Raw genomic sequence first — 22,687 nt, forward strand, 5'->3', positions numbered from 1 at the left:
ACGACAAAGAGCATTAACTGGGAAGGTGGAGTCAAATTTCAACGGCGAGGAGACAGTGGACGAACCAAGGAAGATGAAGGAGGACACCACTGACAAGACTAGAATCACCCTTAGACAGAGGTTACAATCCCTCCATACATATTGGCACATTATTTGCAGAGATGCAAAAGCTTCTACCACCTATCCTACATACACGTTGTGTGTCTCTTTGTAGTCATTACGCATCTCTTTGGTGTCTATTTGTAGTCATTTTCTGTCTCGTTGTAGTTATTTTTGTCTGTGGTTGGTTTGCCAATGTTTCTAGTCACTTTGGGTGTCTCTCTCTTTTGTCATTGTGTGTCTTCTTGTGCTCATTGCCTCTCTCTTTCTCTGTGTGTGATCCTTCTGAGTCTCTTCTTGGTTACCACATGTCTTTTTTTGTGATATTTTGTAGGTGAATGCCAGGCGAGTCATTCATCCATGCCGATATACGGACAGCCGTAACCAAAGGTCCACACTAAGATCACACAAGAACGACAACTCAAACCTCACTATGAAACAATGTACATACTGCCTCTAACAATGTTATCATTGTCTTTATGGGAATGTTGTTGGTCACCTCAGTCTGACAAATGTGTTGCAATGTGTCAATGTCACATTTGTTCTACGTTTTATATTCACATACATACAGATACCAGTCCAACATGTCCAACAGCCAAGTGAATTATGAAAGGATCAGAACATCCTGACTAGGAACAGAAATACCGCAACTAGTTTCTCTGCAAGAAAGTGTGTGAGTGCAGTTCATGTTTGTCTAGAATTTCTTAGTTTTTGGTCATAAAGATCTAACATTACTGCTTTCTCTGGATCATAGACTGGCTCTGTGCTTCATATACAATTGGTTAGTCCTCAACATGCCCTTCTCAGGTTTCAGGTCCAGACATGATGATACTTTACCAAACCTCAAAAATGTAATTTTGCAAATCCACTTTTAAATGAAAGGAAAAAAGGAATTTGTGTTTTAAACCCAACAGTTCAGGTGTGCAGGATACCCCTTGAGTCTAGGTGATAGAGGGGGACTTGTTACCAGGAAGGATCTGATAATAAGGCACATTAACGGAATAAGAACCTAACATCTACTCCTGTAATACCTCAAGGGCAGTGAATCATCTAGACTTTCTTCCCATCACATCCACCCCTCCTCCCTTCATTTCCATCCCACACACATCTGCAAGCCAAACCAGCATCGTGACACCTGTGGAGATTTCCAGGCGGAGCCAAAGTGACCGAAAACAAACTGTGTATACTCCATATGTGTTAGTCTGCATGATGTAACACTGTGTAAACACGTGGAGGCTATTTAGGGAAGCTCCTTGAGATAGAAAGAGACAGCTCCAAGGAAAGCTGGTTGAGTACAGATGTCATGGGTATACTCAATGAGCATATTGACTTCCATCTATCAGCTGACATCACCCACCACTCTGCTCCTCCTGGATGAATCACCCACTGATCCGGAGAGAGCTGCAGCTCTTACAGAAAACAAAATCCTGTCAGACATACATCACAGAATGATCCACAGCCAATTATATCAATGCGAGCAAATTCATTCAGCCTTCCAAATGTGTCTGAACATCTGCAAACATTGCTAATAAGATGGATAGACATGCACTGACAGGTAGCCAGAAACTATTTTGCATGAAATGCCTGCTCACACAATCAAAGAAAACACACCTTTGCATTAGTTTGCATATTATCAGCAACAGCCTCTCAGCCTGTGCGCTGCTCTTTGTTTAATCCCTCCTCTGCATGTCAGCAGATGGCATCACTTCTGCCGTCCTCTCCACAGCCCCTTTGATGCCCCCGAATAAAAGACAAATAAATGATCACTCTTACCGTTCCCGGAGATGTGGTTCTCCACCTCGCCGTGTCCAGCGTGCCTTGTGGAGACACTAAGTTGCATGTAGAGTCCCATGTAGTGTAAACTCCCCAGCAGCACTCTGAACGCTCCCATGTCTCCTCTGGTTTATCTCTTGTCTTGTTTCAGATCCGGTAGTGCACGTCGATAAAGAAAAATTTATTTATTTTGTTTGTTTGTTTTTTGAAATCCAGGTAATTTGTTCTAGCGGGAAAGAGAGAGAAGTAGCTGAATATGAGAGGAGTCGCTGCAGCCTCTCTGTGTGCCAGCAGACTGACTGAGCCTCTGCTTCCGTTCACTTGGCTCTACATGCGGCGGAGGGACTTCTTCAATATCGCAGGTGCTGCGGTTTTGAGAGGAAGGATATTCGAAACACGTTCAGGAACCTTCAACTTTTCAACGTTTTTCGACAAGCAAATGAAATATGATGGTATGATAAGATAACAATTACAAATGCAAAGCTCCAAACAAACAAACGTATTTTTTTTTAAATTAATTTTAACTAAATAATAAACTGATAAACATGCGCAATCATACACTTTAGTGCTCTCAGTGCTCCAGCATTAGCTTAACAGTGTGTTTGCTAACAGAGTTAGCATGAAGTCTGCTTCGCATATTTGTATCTCATTCACAGACTGAATTGACCAATATCTGACTACAGTTAGTGTTGATCAGGATTTTGATTGTTTAATAGATAATTAATAAGATTTAATGAAAAAAAATAGCCTAGAGCATCCAAAATTGATGAATAGACCTGCTCCTTTTTTGTTTTTGCTTTAATCCCTAAAACAAAAACCTTTACATAAGATATTCAGTTTCATTTTCTTTTGTCTGTTGATTAGAGTAATGCAGAAAATAAGCTTTGTGGCAAACAAAAGTGTACGATACTTACCCATTTGGATTGAACACAATAATCTTGTGTTCTGCGTGATGACGTTTAATGTCCAGGACAACCTCTTTTTGTCTCATCAAGCAATTTGTTAGCAACCACCTTTTTAAGACACATCCTACAACAACAACAACAACAAAAAACTATATAAAATCATTTCTTTGAGACAAGGGAACCGGAAGTGCAAAAATGCTGACTCATATCCAGCTTTTAGGACTCAAATATCACTTTAACAACATTTCAATCTTAATGTAAAGACAGTTGATAAGTTGTTACTGTCACAAGTTTATCACTAATAGCTTTTGGTTGAAAGTATTTGTTGTCCACTCCTTACCCACATTTAGAATCAGTTTAAAAGAGCTGCAGCAGTTGGCATTGACAACCAAATGTAAGTATTACTTTGCATTTATTTGTTTTTTTTGTTGTCCCTACACATTTTGTTCCAGCTTGTAGACCTATGCAGCAGCTTATCTCCAATTGAATACTCCTACAAGTCTGGAATACAGATTTGTTTCTAAAGAACAAAATAAAAAGAATACTCTATTCTTCAAAGTGGAAAGCCTATTTATAATGGGTATGACTATTAGCAAGTAGTCTAAAAAGCATTTCATTTCCCATTAATAGCAAAGTGTTTGGACTACAGAGGTTCTGAGAGAGTCCTCTTACTGTGATAAGCTCCATCGGTGGTTTTGACATGCAGTGAGTGCTTGAGTCTGATTTCAGCACCATGGACAGCGACACTAAAGCTGCAGGATGGTGTGTTCACTGACACCACTCTTGGAGGCAGTGATGGTCACCAGAAGAAGAAGATATCATTTCAAGTGACCAGCCACATTAGGATATGGGCTATTGGACTTTATGGAACAGTCTGTAAGTGCCTTTTCAAACGTCATTGATCTTAAGCACTTGTCCACAACACTGCAGCATAACCAGGGGGGATTATGCCCACCTTGTTAGGTACAATGATAAACTACCTGTCCTACTGTATTTCAACTTTGAGAAAGCCTTCGTTTAGCCTCTGCTTAACATATTTCTACATTTATAATTCAAACGTTTTACCATTAAACATAAGGTCATGGAGTATGGTTGGACATCAATCACTTCTCCATCATTTTTCTACAAAGGGCAATACATATGAGACTTGTTTGGTGTAAATAGATCGGGTTGTATAAAATACATTAGCTGTATTTTAATTTGAATCATAAATAAAGTATCAAGGTGTATTCATATACTGTTGATATTTGTGTTGCACAGTAAAGGATGGGGATGTGAGAAAGCACGTGTGGGTATCATTCACACAGAAATTACATTTTATTTCAAATCAAAGCTTTAATATGACAAGTTCCTTTTTAATAATTCCCTAAATTGAAGCTACTTGGTAGAGTGGCAGCCCTAAAACATTCCCATTACGAGATGTTTTGGGCTGTGTGTTTTTGAAGTTTGACAAGCTGCACATGTGTTGTGAAGTTGGTGAAGATGTTCCTTCCTTTGCATGGGTTTTGGCACCTTTGTGTTTTTGTATTTGCATCGTTTTTTAAGCTGCAGCGCGTTTCTCCTTATGTAAGTGTTGTTGTTGCTGTTGTAGCACGTTTGCATCTGTCGGCCACTGTAGCTTGGACCAGAAAACAACAAACCATATTGCTCTCCCTCCAGGTTTATGTGAGTATTGTGCTTTTTCTTATTCTTCTAAACATAACATTGCACCCTTGAAAATTGGAAGATTTTCCTGATTTGTTCAATCAATCAATGTTTATTTATATAGCCCAATATCACAAATGTTACATTTGTCTCAGTGGACTTCACAGTGTGTACAGAATATCAGTATGACAATACGACACCCTCTGTCCTTAGACCCTCACATCGTACAAGGAAAAACTTCCGGAGAAAACCCACAGTTTAAAGGGAACATGGGAGAAACCTCAGGAAGAGCAACAGAGGAGGGATCCCTCTCCCAGGATGGACAGACGTGCAATAGATGCCGTGTGTAAATTGAAAAGATAATACATTTACAACATAGGTAGTCCAAATGTTTGGAAATGCATGTGTCTGTATAAGAAGATGAATCCACGAGGATGTCCATAATCTGGTGGGAGCCGTCAGGGAAGTAGTATGATGAGAGTCAGGCAGGACCACAGCAACAGGATCAGCCACGACTCAGGATCCCGGCGTAGATAGACACCAAAAAGAAATGTGGGGGAATCTGGGTTATCTGGAACATGAGAGTACACAGGTACAGACAGACAGAAGGTGTTCCCAGCATTGTGTTCCAATAGCCTTATAAAACCTGTCCTTGCCATCATTTTCAATTGTATATTTTTTGAGGGCTTTCTGTCCTTTAACACCAATCTTCATAGTTTTTCCTCCTTTTTTAATTATAGTTGTTTTGGGACCATTGAATGCATGCATAAGCAAGTGCATAACACACTGAAGGTTCGTTATTATTTTCAGTTCTTTGGCATTTCAGATATATATTTGGCGCCTGATGCCCTGGAATCTGTGGAGAGAGGCAAGTTTCACCTCACTGGGTCTCTGCTGTGAAGAGCAATCTCCTTTCAAAACCAAGCGTTGGTGAAGATTTAACAGATTCAGGGACACCGCTATGACCATATCTGAATGTCAACACTGATTAGATGACCTGACTCCAATTACCCCCTTTAACAAAAGCCATTTTAAAGACCTTCATGCTCCTTCTTCAGTCCGAGACACAGAGAGAGAAGGAAGGACAAACTGTTCTTACGTAATAGTAAACACTGAAACTAGAAACACATATACTGCAGGGCTCCAATGCCTTCATAATGATCACTTACTGGTGGTCTGTTAACCTCTGGGGTGTTATTAGACCCCCTTTTCTGTGGAGTGTGCCTCAGTAATACTTTGCTATGCCTCAATAAAATCATCATGGGAAATAAATGTGTTATTGCAGTGTACAATAATGCGTAGGCAGTGAGAGTGGCCAATTTAGTGGAAATAAGTTATCAAGCAGTGAGCGTGGGCCATGTGCTGCTGACCACAGTCTGACTGTCGGACATGGAAGCTTTGATCTGAGCCCACGGGTTTGACAGCTTTATGTTTGGGAAGTTGTTTATGACTGCAAGGCAGGGTAATGAGGAGAGAAACAAAGGCAAATGATCAGTCAGGGTCGCCTCTAAACACTGCTACCAGAGGTGGAAACCAAGTCATTGTTTCTAGAGTCACAAATAAGACTCAAGGCTTTGCTCTCAAGTCCCAAGTCAAGACTGACAAATTCCAAGTAAACACTGACAAGCCCTAACTCAAGTCTCAAGTCAAGACTGACAAGTCCCAACTAAAGTCCCAATTCAACACCTACAAGTTCCAAGCATAGTCCCAATTAAATTCTTAGACAAGCCCTTAGTTGGGGCTGACAAGTCTCAAGTCCAAATAGGGAGGTCCCCGGTCAAGTGTCAAGACAGTCTATACTGAAGGCAGAAAATTCAAGTCCCAAGTCACACCTGACACGTGCAAGGTCAAGATACTCAAGTCTCGAGTCTCAACAGTGCTTTTTGTTGGCCTCCATATCATTTCCTTAACCGGACTAAATGATCACTGCGAAAGGAAATAAATACTTTTAAAATTCCATACTGTTTACATTTTGGGCTTGGGTGACTATCTATTCATTTCAAGTCAAAAGGCTCAAGTGAAGTCACGAGTCATTGGTGTTTTATTCCAAGCAGAGTTACAAGTCCTTTTTTTTCATGTGATTTGAGTCCAAGTCATGTGACTCAGATCCTCACATTAAGTCAAAGGCTCAAATACTACTGGTGGAGTTTAGATCATACACCATCTTTCCCTCTTCTGTTGTTATAATTAGTTTGTGATACTGAATAATAGGCTACATTTTTGTGATCTTTCTGCACTGTTGGGCCTTTTTATGGTATCAATTTGATATGGGGCTGTAATGTTGCTACAGGGACTTATATCCAATAATGCAGTGTAGAGGGTTTCAAGTTTATGACCCTATTATTCCCATAAAAGTACATTTTGTATTCCAAGTTGCATATATTGATTAAGGAGTCTCTATTTTGTACACAGCCACACTGTGATATTTATTTATTTATTTACACAGCCAACTTATTAATTGTTCTGTTTTTTAAGGATTGATGTCCTGGGGCCTCATTTATAAACGGTGCGTACGCTCAAAAGATGACGTACGCCAGTTTCTACGCAATGTTTGCGATTTAAAAAAAAAAAAACTTGACGGGAAAATGTGCGGTCCTCCACGCAAACTCTGGCCCAATCCCAAACCACTCCCTCGACCCTACCCCTCCGTGACGGAGTGAACTCCGTCTGTAGCCACACTCGCAGCTCAACGAGGCTCCCTCATGTCATATGGAGGGAGTAAATACAGCAGCACGCTTTGGGACGGCCTCCCCTCTCTCCGGCAGAAACAGGAAATGCCGTAACTGTGTGTAACAACGGTTTCAAATCAGCATCTCTTTGACAAAAAGTTTAAATGAATAACTCAAATAAAACTCCAAACATCTTTCATTGTGTTTCAAAGCTCTTTTAGTTTTAAACCTGATGTTTATAAGCTTCTTAGTTTTTGCAACAGTCTGTAAATATACACAACTTTATAATAAAATGCACACATTTATCTTTTTCTAGACTAAACACAGGTATGATCCTAAATTAAAAAATATACGAGATTATCATGAGGTTGTTAACATCGCAATTTATCAGTGGATGTTTGCTGGAACTACTTGTTAACAGCTTGTTTCCTGACGGACACACACAGCGTTGAGACCGGTCAGAGACCGGTCTCCAGCATGGATGTATCAAGATCATCAATTAAAGTAATTACCATATTATCCAAAATATTCCCTTAGCAGGTAAATGTTTAATGAAAGTCAAAATGTTTTAATACTATTAAAAGAAAAAAATGATTTAGTATTAAATGAGCAATTTTCATTTTCCTACCATTTTCTCAACTAGGAGGTTTTTGCTAGTTTCCCCTCACTTTTACAGAGAAAGCACCACTATCTTTCATAACACCACAATTATAGAACAACATCTTGTTATTGCAATGGAATAGCAGCAATTAGCAATCTCCTTTGAAAAACAGTGGACTCTTAACTGAGTTGACCTTTTAGAGAACGCATATCAGTGGAGTAAACAATGAAGGGAGGATCCACAGTACCTCAGCAAAGGGTTCCTGTTGAGTTTCAGTTCCTAAAGGCCTGTATACACCAAATCTTTAAGTCGCAATGCCCTCTAGCCTACTTACTCTCAATAACAGAATACCTTCTTCCGTAGGCCTACTAAAAAGAGAGGAGCCCAAAAGCACAGCGGTGCACAGTGTTTGCACTCAGTCATTCGGAAAATACAATTATTCTCCTTCCCCTCGGCTGTGAAATTGCTGTACAGCCGCTGTTAAACACGCCGCAGTCATAATCACTGATAAGAGATGCATGGGGCCGGCTCTCCTCTGACAATACGCAAACGAGGCCCTGCTGCTTTACCCATCTTGTTACTGAGTGATACTGCAGTTTGTAGAGACACTATGAAAGTCGATAGATGGGACAGCTGTCTGTAAACGGCCCTCCCCGTTTCCTCCTAAAGGATTATAGTCAGCAATCCAGAAAGGGTGGTGGCATGTTGCACTAAAGGAGGGATTGATGATACAGAAATTAACTCTAGACATCCCAGGCTTGGGGAGTAACAGAATACATGTGGGATAACGTAATCAGGATACAAAAAACGGTATTCCCCTACAGTTGCATTAAAAATAAGGGGAATCATAGCTCAGTTGGTAGAGCTGACGGCCCATGTGTTGTTCCACATGCAGAGGACCCGGGTTCTAATTCAACCTGGGACCATTTGCTGCATGTCATCCCCTCTGTTTCTACAATAAATGCACTGATTGGCCAAATAATGTCAAAAGAAAAAATAAGTATAATCAGATAACAGTCACATGCCTAAGAAAAAAGGATTACTAGCAGATTAACAATGTTACAAGACTTTTTAAAAATAAATATTCATATTAATTAAAGGAATACGTACAGCCTGAATTTCCCTTTTTGGTGTCATAAGCTACTTTCATTCTTTATTTTAAATATATATTTTTTTTAATGAAGTAGGTTGACACCTGTTTCATTAAAAACAACTATTTGCTTTAAAATATCTATTTAACTAAAACAGCATTTGTAAACTACACTATTCTGTGCGGACAGAGCCTATCATTTCAGATAACACACTTTATTACTAAATGTCTTTGTTTCTGCTTTTCCAAGGTTGTTCTGTTGTCTCATAATACACTTCAGTAAAACACATCTTATTGATGTTTTTTTTCTCCTTTATTTGTTTGCATCACATTTGATATTGAGGTATACGGTGGCCCACAGGTGCAAACGCTACAACCTAAAACATTTCCATTTGGAGAAACAAGCTGCAGCTTCAGAAAGATAGTAACACAAATATGCCAAACCACATGAAAATGATCACATCTTCACCAACTTCAAACACTACAAAAACAAAAAGCTAAAAATAAAACATCAAAAACAAAAGAAAAAAGGGGGACACTAAAAAGTGATGCACACCGCTGGGACAAAGTCGCTTCTTTGCGTTCCAGATCATAAAGTCGGCCAACTGTCACTGGAAACTTACCTAAAATGTAAGTTTGGTTTATTTAAACAATGTGATCGCATGAATCCTTATATTATTGCAGATCTGCTGGCTGGCTGCTGGCTAGCTAGCTAACATAGCTAACCTAGTCATTTCAAATATACTGACAAAACACTTCCAATGATGAAACAGGCTACAGCTGCCAACGGAAGATGTTTCTTCATTTGCATGTGTTTTCGCACATTTGTGTTATGAGAAAAAAACGATGCAAATAAATCACATAAGTGTTATGGGCTGTTGTAGCTAGTTTACACCTGTTGGCCACCATAGCGGTAATCCAAAAGTCACAGAACATACCGAGTTAATTGTTGTTTTTTTCCACTGCCGGACATTCTAGTCATACTGCTTTTAGTTTTATGTGAGACAGTTAAGAGTTGCCTGTAAAAAGGTGTTATTAGCTTTACAATGTCAATTCTGCAAACAATTGGAGAATTTACTTTATCATGCGTAAGATTAGCTACTGTACCTGCTGCACCAACTGCTTGATTTTGAGTTAGTCATGGTTTATTTCCTTTTGGTGGAAGGACCAATTAGCGCTACACGTATTATGATTTTGACCAGTAGCAAACAGCCTTTCCCTCCACCTGGGCTGCATCAGTGGCTGCTTCCTTACATTAGGTGGAAGACTTATCTAATGTTAAAGCTGGGTGTAACATGTGTATGTAACATATTTACAAGGATGTTTTAGTCCCTAAAGTGCAATTTCTCTGACACTAATACTTGCCACGGAAATTACAAATAGATCAATATCAGTCTAAAAATAGTGGGGTTTAAGTTGGTCAGCTTTCTCTTTCACACACAAAAAAAAAATGGGGAACAATTATTTGCTCCTACGCATAAAGAAAGCAAAACTACAGAGACAGAGATGCTGCACCGACAGGAAGAATAACACAGTAGGTTTGTTGTGTGTAGAGCTCTTCCATAATACACCTCCACACTGATGTGAGAGCGGTGTCACAAAGAGAGACAGCAGTGGGCTGAGAGGCTGCTGAGATCCAGCAGTGGGTGGCTTCAGACAAATGAAGAATCTCTCTCTGCAGATATACGTTTGTCATCTCCATCTGTGCCTCCATGCAACACTAACCAAGCTCAGGCGTAATGAAAATCGTGTGCACAGACGTTCATCGGTGCCAATCTGAGTCAGTAAAGTGTGACATTAATCAAACAAACCAAACATGCAATCAGGATTTTATTACCCAATGTTTTATTAGAAAATATTTTACACGTAAATCCCAAAACAAACGAGGTAAAGCAGGGGAGCCGAGAGATGGATATATTAGGTTCGCAGATCTGTGCAAACGGCCCGTTAATTATTCCGCGGTGTTCAACGCCACGGGACAGAAAATAAACAGCGCTGCGGCTCCGAGTACATCTCGTGTTCGCCGTGGGTTTCAGATAAAGATAGTCTTCTGCTCTTCAGACTCCAATGCTGCTGTTCCCACACTGAGCAGCTTTACATGCACAGCAATCACATCATCTTAACCAATTCTCTGGCAGATAAAGATGAATTTGATGTATTTCATTCATTCATTAATCCACATTGGATGCCAAAAATGCAGGTTTAACCATGGAAATTGATCCAGTTAGCTGTTAACAAACTAGCATGATTGCAGTGCATGTAAACATACCCAAGGGCTTTAGTTTAGTGTGTCAAAGAAAAAAAGGAAGTCACCATCAGTCCCAGATCAGACCAGCAGGGTTTAAATGTTCTTAAAAGTTGGAATTCATTGTGTGGGTTTGAGTGTGTGCGATCAGAAGTTTTCCACAAGGTCCATGATCCTCTTGCGCTCAGCCTCTTTGAACTCCTCACTCTTCCCGTCTCCGATGCTCTCTGCGTACTCTGAAAGACAAACAAGAGGCGGAGGATTAGTTGACTTGTCACATGGGGGCGTGGCTGTTGAGGTCACAGGGAACATCCTTGAAGCATGAAACACAAGAGAATGGAAGATAGATGTGAGGTTAATAATGAAATGCATGTTTTGGTAAGGCTTTCTGGTCGAGAATGGAAGTTACTTGAACGCCAAACATAAGGAGAAAATGGTGTTACAATGTAGAATCATTTCAAAAGCAGCTTAAAGAGGCCCTTTTATACTTTCCTGTAGTGTGTTATATAGTAGGGGTGTAACGGTATACGTACCGAAATTATTCGGTACGGGCCTTTCAGTTCGGTACCGAACGAATATAACGTTAAACGTAATAAATTGAGAACGTGAACAACTTCTTGGAAGTAATCTCAGGTGCTGCGTCGCAGCATTCAGAGTAATTTGCTCACATTGGGTTCAACGCGTCACAGAGCGACCAAGTCATTTAATTGGACGAGAGGCATACTATGAGAGCTGGTCACAGGGATGCATTCAAATTTAGTCAGTAATTTGAGGAAATGGCGAACGCAGATAAAGTTGAGCTCGAAAATCCTCCAGCATCATTGAAGTCTCCGGTTTGGGAACATTTTGGTTTCGCAGTTACGTACAAGGATGACGGACAAAGACAGGTGGACCGAACCAAAGCGGTTTGTCGGTATTGTTCAACTAACATTGGTTACGCGGCTGGCAATACATCACACTCATTTGAAAAGGCATCACCGAATGTGAATATCACCGGTACCAAAAGATAAAAGACTGAAGTGCAAACCCAACTCCCACTAGCATGTAAGCCTCCACCACTCGCAGAAAGTTCAGACCGAGCCAAAGCTATTACAAACGCCAAATATCCTTATGTTGCCATGTTAGCAAAGCGCTACCTGGCTGTATCTGCTACCTCTGTCCCTAGCGAGAGGGTGTTCTCCACAGCAGGAGACATTGTTAGTGCCAGCAGATCTGCCCTTTCGGCAAGCAATGTGGACAAGTTCATCTTTCTTTAAACAACAAAATACAATGACAAGCAAGTCCTAATGTCAAGCTGGCTGCTTAGGTACTAGTACAGTACAGTTCAAATACAGATTATTTCAGTTTATCGAAAAGCTGCACCTTAATGTTTATTTTGTATTTATTTGAGTGAATATTCACAGTTTAATAATAATTAAAAACACAAAACTAATAGTTTATGTTTTGTGAGTACTAGTACAGTAAAGTTCAAATACAGATTATTTCAGTTCATCGAAATGCTGCACCTTAATGTTTATTTTACTATATTTTGTATTTGAGTGAATACATTATTCACAGTTTAATAATAATAAAAAAATATATATATATTTTGTGATAATTTTTTCTGCTGTACCGAAAACGTACCGAACCGAACCCCCCCCCCCCCTGACTGAAACACCTCCATTGGACTCCTTTGCTAACTTCCGTAACATCACCATGTACAAATTGCGTTTCTATTGGTTAGCACCCCAACACATTGTACGTTATAGGCCAAGGGTTTTGGACATCTTGAAATGTTTGGCCAATCACAACCAGACAGAGGGTGAAAAGAGGTGCTGCAGCACAGGCAGTGTGAGAACAATAAAGAGCTTTTTGAACATTACAGCACATGTCTCCAAGCCATGCATGTCACAGTAGAGACAGAAAATACAAATATGGACCTGAAAATGAGCATAATGTGTCTCTGTTGCGTTCCCCATTTGTATGTCATCCAATTTAAGATGGCGATCTGGGGCTGCAGTCCAGCTGTCCTTTTCCCCCCCGGTTCACTTGTTCCTTAGAGGTAAACTCAACCAATAATCTCTTCTTTTAATATTTGAAATACTTCCAAAGAAGAAGTCAAGAGATGTTGTAATTTCAAGAACGTTTTTCAGTAGATCTCATTGTACCCACTTAAGAATGACGGCAAAATGAAGCTATTCTTTGTATTATAAAAGAGAACCATTAAAGAACCATTTTCAAACATCCTTTCACTGTAGTCTAGACAGTCTTTAGTCTGTCCATCCCTTGTAACAAAAATGTATACTACAAGATGTGTCCTCTGGAAGTAAAAAAAGGTTCTACATCATGAGAGGTCCCAGGACAACAACTATCCTCATTTCAGGAACAGTCAGCGGTCCAGGTGTACTGAGCAGTACTTCATCGTGTGCTTCTGAGCGTTTCACTGTTTTCTTATTTTTCGTGCGATGAGGCCTTGGAGACCGTCTGACGGTTGATTTGTGAGTCTAATGTTTGAGAGAGAATGCTGCCCCGGTGGAGTCTCTCTGCCTCCGAGGCAGGGATTACACCCTAAACCCAGGGACGTCGAGACGGAGAGATGAAAAAGATGACTTTTCTCTGGGAGACCCTGTAGAGAGAATGGAGGAGGCTTTTCTGACAAGGTTTTGAACGACCAGACATGGCTGTCAAAGACACCACGAGTGGGGGGGGAGGGGTTATGTTATTAGACGGTGACAGTCTTAATGGGACAAAGGAGATGTTTTGTATAGATTACTTCAGATAATTCTGATTAATTACAATGGTGTCTTGTTTTTGGTTAATTATGATACGATACCGTTGGACACACTTTTTGTAACGGGTTGCAACAAAGTTTGACTGGGCAATGCATCAAAAAGGATGTGAACAAGCCATTGATTGTATAAAAAACTATTAATTTTGAGGTAAAAAATGTAGGGCCTAATATTTGATCACAGGATTACCAATACAATTGATGAAGACATAGGTTTAAATAAACCAGAAATGGCCCTACACAAGCTTTAAGTCCTAAACCAACATAGATACTGTTTTAATAAATATTGCACGGTTGTTAGAAGTTATCCTAGAATATTCCAAGGGGCTTATACAATTAATTAGTTAATGAATACATATATTTCTAAAGTATCAATTAGCACTAAAAACATGGTTTGGCAAATTGACGGCTGGTGTACCTGCAGCCTCTTTGCTTTTGAGTTAGTTTTTTCATGGTTAAATGCACTTATTGGAAGTTGCTTTGGATAAAAATGACCTCAAAGCTGCATGCACGTTTATAAGAAGTTACTTTCTACCACTGCATAACAGGAGGAGTGAAGATAGAAATTCGGTATGTATTTAAGAGAAGAGCAGCACCAGATATCAGAGTGTCAAGGTAGGCTGAGCAGGACGGTACGTGAATGGTTTCTTGAGATATACTTTTTCAATTCTGGTCAGAAGACACCTGGTGTGACGGTGGTCCACTCTGACTCCAGAGGTCAGTCCATCATTGGGTATTCTGAGGAGAGCTTGGCTTGGAAAGTTAGAAAAGTGTAAGGCTGGACCACTAATGGAGGCGTAGGTGAAAGAGTCCACAGCGGCCTTGAATGGCAGGGAACAAGGATTTGCATTTGATCCAGAGAGGTGAGGGATGTAACTCAAGTTAAAAAAAGGCTGCATTTTAAGGTTGACTGATAAAGCAGGTAAGAGAACACGGAGAAAAAGCGACCCAACAGAAACATGAAAAAGCGACAGCCTCTTTCACTGCGGCCTGTCATTGTGCCGTGTGTGTCCGTGTCTATAAATGGCGGTGCAGTCAGCCGCGCAGACAGAAAGGTCAGGGATTGGGTGACTCTTTGGAGCTCCACAGAACCTTTTTCTTTGGCATGCTGGTACTCTCTCCTCCTGTCACCACGGCAACGCGGCAGAGGACAATACAGTACTGAGCATGGCCATTACTCAGGTCAGTGACTGGGACTGATCTGCCATGAGTACAAGGAGAATCATTTCCAGGAGCAGAAGGGGGGGGGGAGCTACAGTATGACAACTCCTTAGAAACCTGTTACACCAACCAGTCTGAAACTGGTCTGATTCAGCCAGCACAGAATCAACCTCTGGTGTGTTAATGTAACCACCATAAGGCTTTCAAAATGGGTTGACTCCATCTCCTGTATCACGATTCTTTATGCAAGGAACAGGCAAATATGAAGATGCGATGTCTGAAATAATGCAATGTTTGAAATATGTTTGTCGAAAATGTACCAGCTAATTTGTATAGCTACGTTTAGCAAATAATCTGTTTGGAAATTATAATTTTTTTACAAAGGTTTTCAATAAAAACGCAAGCAGTAAGCAACGACCTCCTGCAAAGTGGAGCAGACGATACCCTGACCTGCATTATTTCTAATATCCAGCAGGGGGCTAAACTCCACTGGGTGCAGAATGCAGTCAATTTGCATAGAAGTCTATGAAAAAACTGATTTTTTTACGTGGTACGGTAAGCTTAAGGGCATGATGACTTAAAATATTTCAAAGAATGTTTTCAGTTCATAAAAAAAAAAAAGTAACTTTAGTTGGCTAAAAATGTATTTAAAAATGTTTTAGCTTTCAGTTGTTAAAACTCAAATAGGGACTGCAAAAATGACTTTCAATTTGCTATATAAAGTATTTTGCCAGCATTTACAAGTACTAAATGTATGTAATAGAGGAGCCACACTGGGTAACAAATTACTAAATAACTTTACCAGCATGTTTGATTGTTAGAGAGTTCAAATCTTGAATTGGTTATAAAATAAACAAAACAGTTTTTTTGTTTGAAACATAATATATATGCCAAGGTTATCAGTGCCACTACATTACAGATACCAACCAGGTAAGGAGCAACACACTGTGACTGACCCACAACAGCACAAGACTCCAGAGGGTAAAGTTGCCCTCACACTTCTCCTGATGTAGAAACTGGTGGAGCTGTGTCGGACAATATCTGTAACATTCTAAAAACCGTTATTTAACCGTATTTAAATTATATCACATCTTCTCGTCAGCTTGCTTTTTGTATTTGCCTTCCAATATGGCTGTTTGGTACCGCAATGAACTTTCTCCTGACGAGATGTCCTTGAAACTAGTTCTGATCGAGCGTGAACTAGCTTGTGCCTTGTGGAAATCCATCACATTCTCTGGTGGTGTTGTCCAGGGCCATGGAGTCAATTTCATAACACATACATGTTCTTATTCTTGTATAGTATTTAGTGTTTTCCTAAAAGCTAGTATCAAAGTTGTCCCAACCTACCTAATGTTTCTGAGAGGGGAAAACCTTGCATCAGATTCTCTCAACATTAGTGTTAGAGTGAGCTAAACCTTCGTTCCTGCATCGCTGCTTCAAATTCAAGCGAGCTAAAGACATTTAGGTCAAGATGGCAGACACTCTGCATGATGTGCTTAAACTTTTTCTAAAGTTTCATATTGACCAAGCGGGCAGTTTAAATGGGAGAGGTCTCCAGTTCGCCTTAATGGAAGAGGTGAGGCCACACACACACAGACAGATCCAGCAACGTTATGGCAGGGGAGTAATAGCATTACTCAGTGCAAGCACACAGCTCGTAAAAATAACACAAACACAATTAATGATAAATAAATAAATCAGTTGCGTGAAGATCATGCAAGGACACACAACATGCAATGAATATGTATGATGTGTTTAAGTACACACATGCAAGGGCACACATGAATTAAATATGAAAGGAAAACCTTGCATTCACACCTGCAGATTGAAAGGATATGTATGCTCATATAAATGGAAACAGTAATCATGATGTGCACACACAAACACAAAAATAATCATGTTAGTAAGCAACGATAACCAGTGGAAACTAGCCGGACAAGCCTCGGATGTGTATGCAAATGAACAGATGAAAACAAAAGTAACAAGTTTAACATTCCCACACACACACACACACACACACACACACACACACACACTCAGTGAGGATTGGAGGAATGCCACGCTTGCTGGCACCACCATGCGTGATGGATGGCTCTATCTACAGAGCTACATGCCACCGAGAGCCAGAGGCTGTGTGAGCGGAGACTCGTCCTCCAGCTTTATCCGACAATGATACAGGGAGGATGGATGTCGCGCCAGGAAGCAAATAACACACCTGCTAGGTGTTTGGAGAGCAAACTGAAAAGTAATGTGGTAGGACAGGAAGTCTTTCACACGGGAAATAAAGAATGAGTGACAGACTGTTTGAAGGGCTGCCTAACCTCATATCACAACTAGAGAATGCAATTCCTGAAGAAATTGCTAGTGGGAATGCTTTATGCTGAAAAGCTGACGCTAAACTGCTATGCTGAAATATAATGTGTAAGAAGAAAGTGAAGAATTTAGATTGAAATGATGATACATGAACACTGGGGGCTTGAATGTGTGATGAGAGAAGAAAAGAAAGTAAAAAGGCTTGGAAAAGCAGCAGAATATTTGAACTGCAAACTTTTGAACTAACTTGATGGCGAATGATCTGTCGCCATGCCAACGGCATATGACGACATCCCATAATACGCTTAGATGCATCGATGGCTGCATCGTTACCAAACCTGTGAAGCTTTGGGCCGTTTGGAGCATTTTCACTGAAGTTATGAGAAAACCGTGTTTCATGGTGAGTATTGTGTTGCCATGGCAACGGCAATTGAAGAAATCTCAAAACTGTCCCGTAGATGTCTTCACGGCTGGACTGTTAGCACACATGTGAAGTTTGAGCACTTTTTGAACATTTTCATAGGAGTTATAGCGACATCGTGTTTTATGGCGAGGAATGCATTTCCATTGAAACGGCATATGATAACACCCCATAATTGACGTAGAGCTGTTGAGGGCTGGAACGTTAACCATTATCTGAAGTCTGCTGCTGTTTTATGGCGAGGGATGCGTTGCCATAATAACACCACATTACGTAACATCAGATTTGATGTATAGCTGTGTTAACCATTACCTGAAATCTGCTGCTCTGAGCATGTCAGTTGGAGTTATGACATCATCGTGTTCCATCTAGTGGTGCACGGTGTACCGATACTTGAAAAGTACCGCAATACCCTGCCGTTAAAAACGTTACGATTCCTCCGTTTCATTAGTATCGGTACTTTAAGAATGACTGAGAAAAGTACTCTGGTGAGAAAGCGCTGTTTTAATAAGAGCTGTGTGTGTTCAGCGCTCTGCTTCCACTCCCTGCACTGCAGCCGTGCCTGCAGTCCCGCCCCTCTCAAGCACGCTCTAAATCCCTCCCCTCTCTCATGCACGCGCTAGCTGCCAGAGCATGTGAGAAAACGAGAAGCATGGCTGCAAGTGGGAGTGCAACTGCCGCTGCGCCTCGGCTTGTTGACAAAAAAGACGCCAGAAGCGAAATTTGGAAGTATTTTAGCTATATCTCTGACAGTGAGGGCAAGCCTACGGACACCACGAGGCCTGTCTGTGAGAAATGTTTTAGATCCCTGCAAACCAAGGGAGCCAACACATCAGACTTGGCTAAGCACCTCGCCGACCGGCATCCAGAGCTGTTTAAAGAATTTAAAGACAGACAGGTTAGCGAATGTAATGGATAACATAATTACATCATGGTCTGTGATACACAATTTTTTGTCGGAGACCTCATTGTGTTGAATGTCATTTCTGTTGTTTAATATACAAATCTATTTTGACAAAAAAGTTGTTTGAGATGATGCTTAATCTTATTTAATACGAATTATTGTCATTTATTGTTAAAAGTTTGTGTTATGGTTATGGTTATGGTTTATTGGTGTGAAATAAAGTACAATAATTACATTTAAGACATTTATTTCCCTTTTAAGAAAAATATCTAAAAAGAATCGGAATCGCAATTCTTGACTTGGTATCGAAACCAAAATGTTGGTATCGTGACAACACTAGTTCCATGACACAGGTGTTTATATTTGAGCTAATGACGTGTCCAGAGATCAAAGGTTTCCATGGTGATGTGCAGTAATCAGTGAGGAGAGCATTTTCATTGTTCTGAATGAGAGATAAACCTCTTACATGTGAACGTTTTGTTGAAGAACCGTAACAGATATCGGTGACATTTCAAAGCGTGAAGCATGTCAAGGAACTTGAGCATCTGAAGTGTACTTTTTGTGTACTTTCGGGTTAATAATGTGGCCTTTTTGGCAGATTAACTAAAGGTGTATGGCTGCTGTGGTGGGGAAAGATGAGGCTGAACTTACAATGGGGTTTAATGGAGACATGTTGAAAGCTTTTGTCACTTCATGCCCTCAAGAGGCATTTTGTTTAATTATTTTGCTTAATTTTTCTTTTTAAATTTCAAGCTATGAGATGTTTTCCTACGTTTCTCATGAAAAATGATGTCTCAGGAATGTAGGGTTTGGGAATTATGGCAGGTTTAAAAGAAAATATGAAGGCAAAATTAAATCTGTCCTCCACTCTAGCTGTGTTATCTTTACCAAGGTCAGAACAATGTTTAATATCTCAAAGTACGAATCAGATTTAAAAGTTGTGTTACACGAATAATGGCAGAAAGATGTGTAACATTTTAAAGTTGGAATGAGATTTTTCAAGTCTGAAGAGTTTCTCCATTGACTTCCATGTTAAAAATGTGATGTATTATGTGATGTATCTCTGGAATTATGAAAGTTATGAATAAGAAAAGTAATAGCCATCGATTCCCGACCGAGCTGAACGTGTTGATGTTCGAACGGAGTTTCTGCGATGTTCAATGTGGGAGAAGAAGAGGCGCAAAATAACCCGGCGGAATAATAAAGAATTTTGTGCGTCGAATAACAGATAGTTGGAATGCTGTATCAGCATTCCCACCAAATGATTAGATTACAACCATTACAACGCATATAGGAATGCCGGAATGTATAATGTTTTAGCATCTGTACAAAGGTAATATGATGAACAGGCCACATGGATATTTCTGATGCTGATTATAGCTGTGTTTATTTACTGCTCCATAACTTTGACATTAATTTGTTTTACACCTGTGTTTTATATTGAGAGGTGGAAAAACATAATGTATCATGCTTTTTGAGAAAAGTCAAACTGAGAAGATGCGCAAATGGTTAGATTTATTCTAAAAAAGACCAACCTTAATTGTCAATCTTTCGTTTTTTTCATATGCTACATTTTACTGTGTTTATTTATTGCTGCCATGGTTACATTTCTAAGTTTTCCACCTACAATTTATATCCAGACAAGAGTTTTAAGGGCCACGCATACATTGAGATTTTTAGAATTAATAATTTCCGTGTATGGTAAAGTAGTTTGATTCTTAAATGTTTGACCTGTTTTCTTGTTATTTTTCAATTTGACTGTTGTCATAATGCAAAAAGATTAAAACCTTCTTCCTCCAAATTTTTTTCAAAAACTACATTTTATTATGTTACTTATTGCTGCCATAACTGACATTTTTTCATTCAGAAGTGTTTAAAGGCCACACATAAAATGAGTTAAAAAATGTGTGTGATAGTTGTTTTATTCTCTAAAGTTGATGTTTTTTATTGATATTTCCATTAGTTTGTAGTCAAAATGGAAAAAGATGAAAATCTTTCTTTTTCTATGACATATTTTACCGTGTTTATAAATGGAAGACATCTTTTAATTTAGCTTTTCCAGAGGAAGAAATAAGTTTGCTAATGTTTTTCACGACAACACAACTTCATGTGTATTTATATTAATATTTCTATAGAAATGCATAACAATTGTTCATCTTCCGACCTTCAATTTCACTCATGCCTGGCACAAGGGGCTGTAATTATGAATTTATTTTCTGACCGATAGCCAACTCTCCAGCAAATACTGCGATTTTATTAATTTCATTTTAAACTTTACTCTTGACTTTTCTAACTTATTCTCAAAAAACAAAATAACAGATAAAACCTTTTTTTTTTTTTTTCATTTCCAAAAATAATCGCACTTGATCTTGAAATAGAGATCTTATTCTCAAAAGCAAAACAACAAATATTTCTTGTCATCTTTATAAAGAAAATGTATACCCATTTGTGTCTAATGACTATGATGAGCTTCATATTCTTCTATGCTCTTGTGCTGCAGTAGCTCTCCTAGCATCAGATAGGGGACAATGTGTTAACTACTGTTGACATGTGTCAGTGTTAACATGAAGGATCTACTAGACAGAAACACACCAAAACAGGTGCTTGGATAATGTGAACGACTTACTCAAAGAATAAAAAAGCAAAAGATAGTTGCATTTAAACACCATCGTTTCAAAGTTTGCTCAGGCCTCTTTCCTTTGAATAAAAGAATAAGGAAGAATGACATTATTTATAGCTTTTCATTATGTTCCAGCAAAAGCGCTTTGGCAGGCGAACAGCGTGGGCTCACTATCAAATAACAACCAGAGCCACAGAGCAATGATTATACTGACATTTCCCCCTGAAATGTAGCTACTCTGCCAGGTCGAAAGACAGGATTAAAAAAAATTGCTTCTCTGAAAGTGATAGGACTTTCCTTAGGAGCAGCTACCTTAGGTTTTATGCACATTTCTGCACTCCAAAAGCACTTACGGTGTTTTATCAAACCATAACGAACACATAGGATTTTTTTTATTTAAAAAGGGACCCTATTGTGCTTTTTGGGGTTTTCCCTTTCCTGTAGTGTGTTGGTTTTTGTGCATGTAAATGGTCCGCAAAGGCTAAAATCCCAAAGTCTCCCAAAAACTATGTTGTTCACAATTCCACCATATGTTTCACATTCAAAGCCCATTAACAGTGTGAAGGGTGTTGGGAAACATCTGCAAGAAGGGTTACAACAACAGCAGACGGGCGCAGAGAAAGCAGAGCAATTAGAGTTCATCTCAATTCATTTATCAGTTAGTGAGAAGATTTAAAAAACACTCAATGCAACAATTGTGTGGAGCAAGGCCTGAAAATGTTATAATAGTGGATGAATACAAGTTTATTAGGATTATTTGACCAGGATACCATAAAAGTACAGGTGATGGTACTTTTTGATTGGTATTAGAACTGGATTAAATGAGCGTGGGAAAGGAAATTAAATAACTTACCCCTCATGATGTGCCGCACTACTTTGACGGAGCCTCCTCTCAGGTTGAGAATTTGTTGGACCCTCTGCTGAAGCTAAATGCAGAAAAAACATCGTGAACAAATTGTCCCAATAAAATGAATTATTGCTATGAAATCAATATATACAGTGGGGCAAAAATGTATTTAGTCAGCCACCAATTGTGCAAGTTATCCCACTTAAAAAGATGAGAGAGGCCTGTAATTTTCATCCTAGGTACACTTCAACTATGAGAGACAGAATGGGGGGAAATAATCCAGGAAATCACATTGTAGGATTTTTAATGAATTAATTGGTAAATTCCTCGGTAAAATAAGTATTTGGTCACCTACAAACAAACAAGATTTCTGGCTCTCACAGACCTGTAACTTCTTCTTTAAGAGCCTCCTCTGTCCTCCACTCGTTAACTGTATTAATGGCACCTGTTTGAACTCGTTATCAGTATAAAAGACACCTGTCCACAACCTCAAACAGTCACACTCTAAACTCCACTATGGCCAAGACCAAAGAGCTGTCAAAGGACACCAGAAACAAAATTGTAGACCTGCACCAGGCTGGAAAGACTGAATCTGCAATAGGTAAGCAGCTTGGTGTGAAGAAATCAA

General features: G+C 39.5%; 2 protein-coding genes across 2 annotated transcripts in view; both read right to left on the minus strand.

Annotated features, from left to right (window-relative positions):
* Positions 1-1,990, minus strand: part of LOC117532803 (V-set and transmembrane domain-containing protein 2-like protein) — a 74,748-nt gene extending 72,758 nt beyond the window's left edge. The window contains exon 1 of the mRNA XM_034196303.1: positions 1,873-1,990. Within this exon, the coding sequence (XP_034052194.1) occupies positions 1,873-1,990 (118 nt within the window). The remainder of the gene's footprint in view (positions 1-1,872) is intronic.
* An 8,613-nt stretch (positions 1,991-10,603) lies between these two features.
* The window catches only part of ctnnbl1 (catenin, beta like 1), a 69,519-nt gene continuing 57,435 nt past the window's right edge, over positions 10,604-22,687 (minus strand). The window contains exons 15-16 of the mRNA XM_034196338.1: positions 22,066-22,138; positions 10,604-11,262 (exon numbers count right to left, since the gene is read on the minus strand). Coding sequence (XP_034052229.1) covers positions 11,174-11,262; positions 22,066-22,138 — 162 coding nt within the window. The 3' untranslated portion in view covers positions 10,604-11,173. The remainder of the gene's footprint in view (positions 11,263-22,065; positions 22,139-22,687) is intronic.

Source organism: Gymnodraco acuticeps, unplaced genomic scaffold, assembly GCF_902827175.1.
Source record: "Gymnodraco acuticeps unplaced genomic scaffold, fGymAcu1.1, whole genome shotgun sequence".
NCBI lineage: Eukaryota > Metazoa > Chordata > Actinopteri > Perciformes > Bathydraconidae > Gymnodraco > Gymnodraco acuticeps.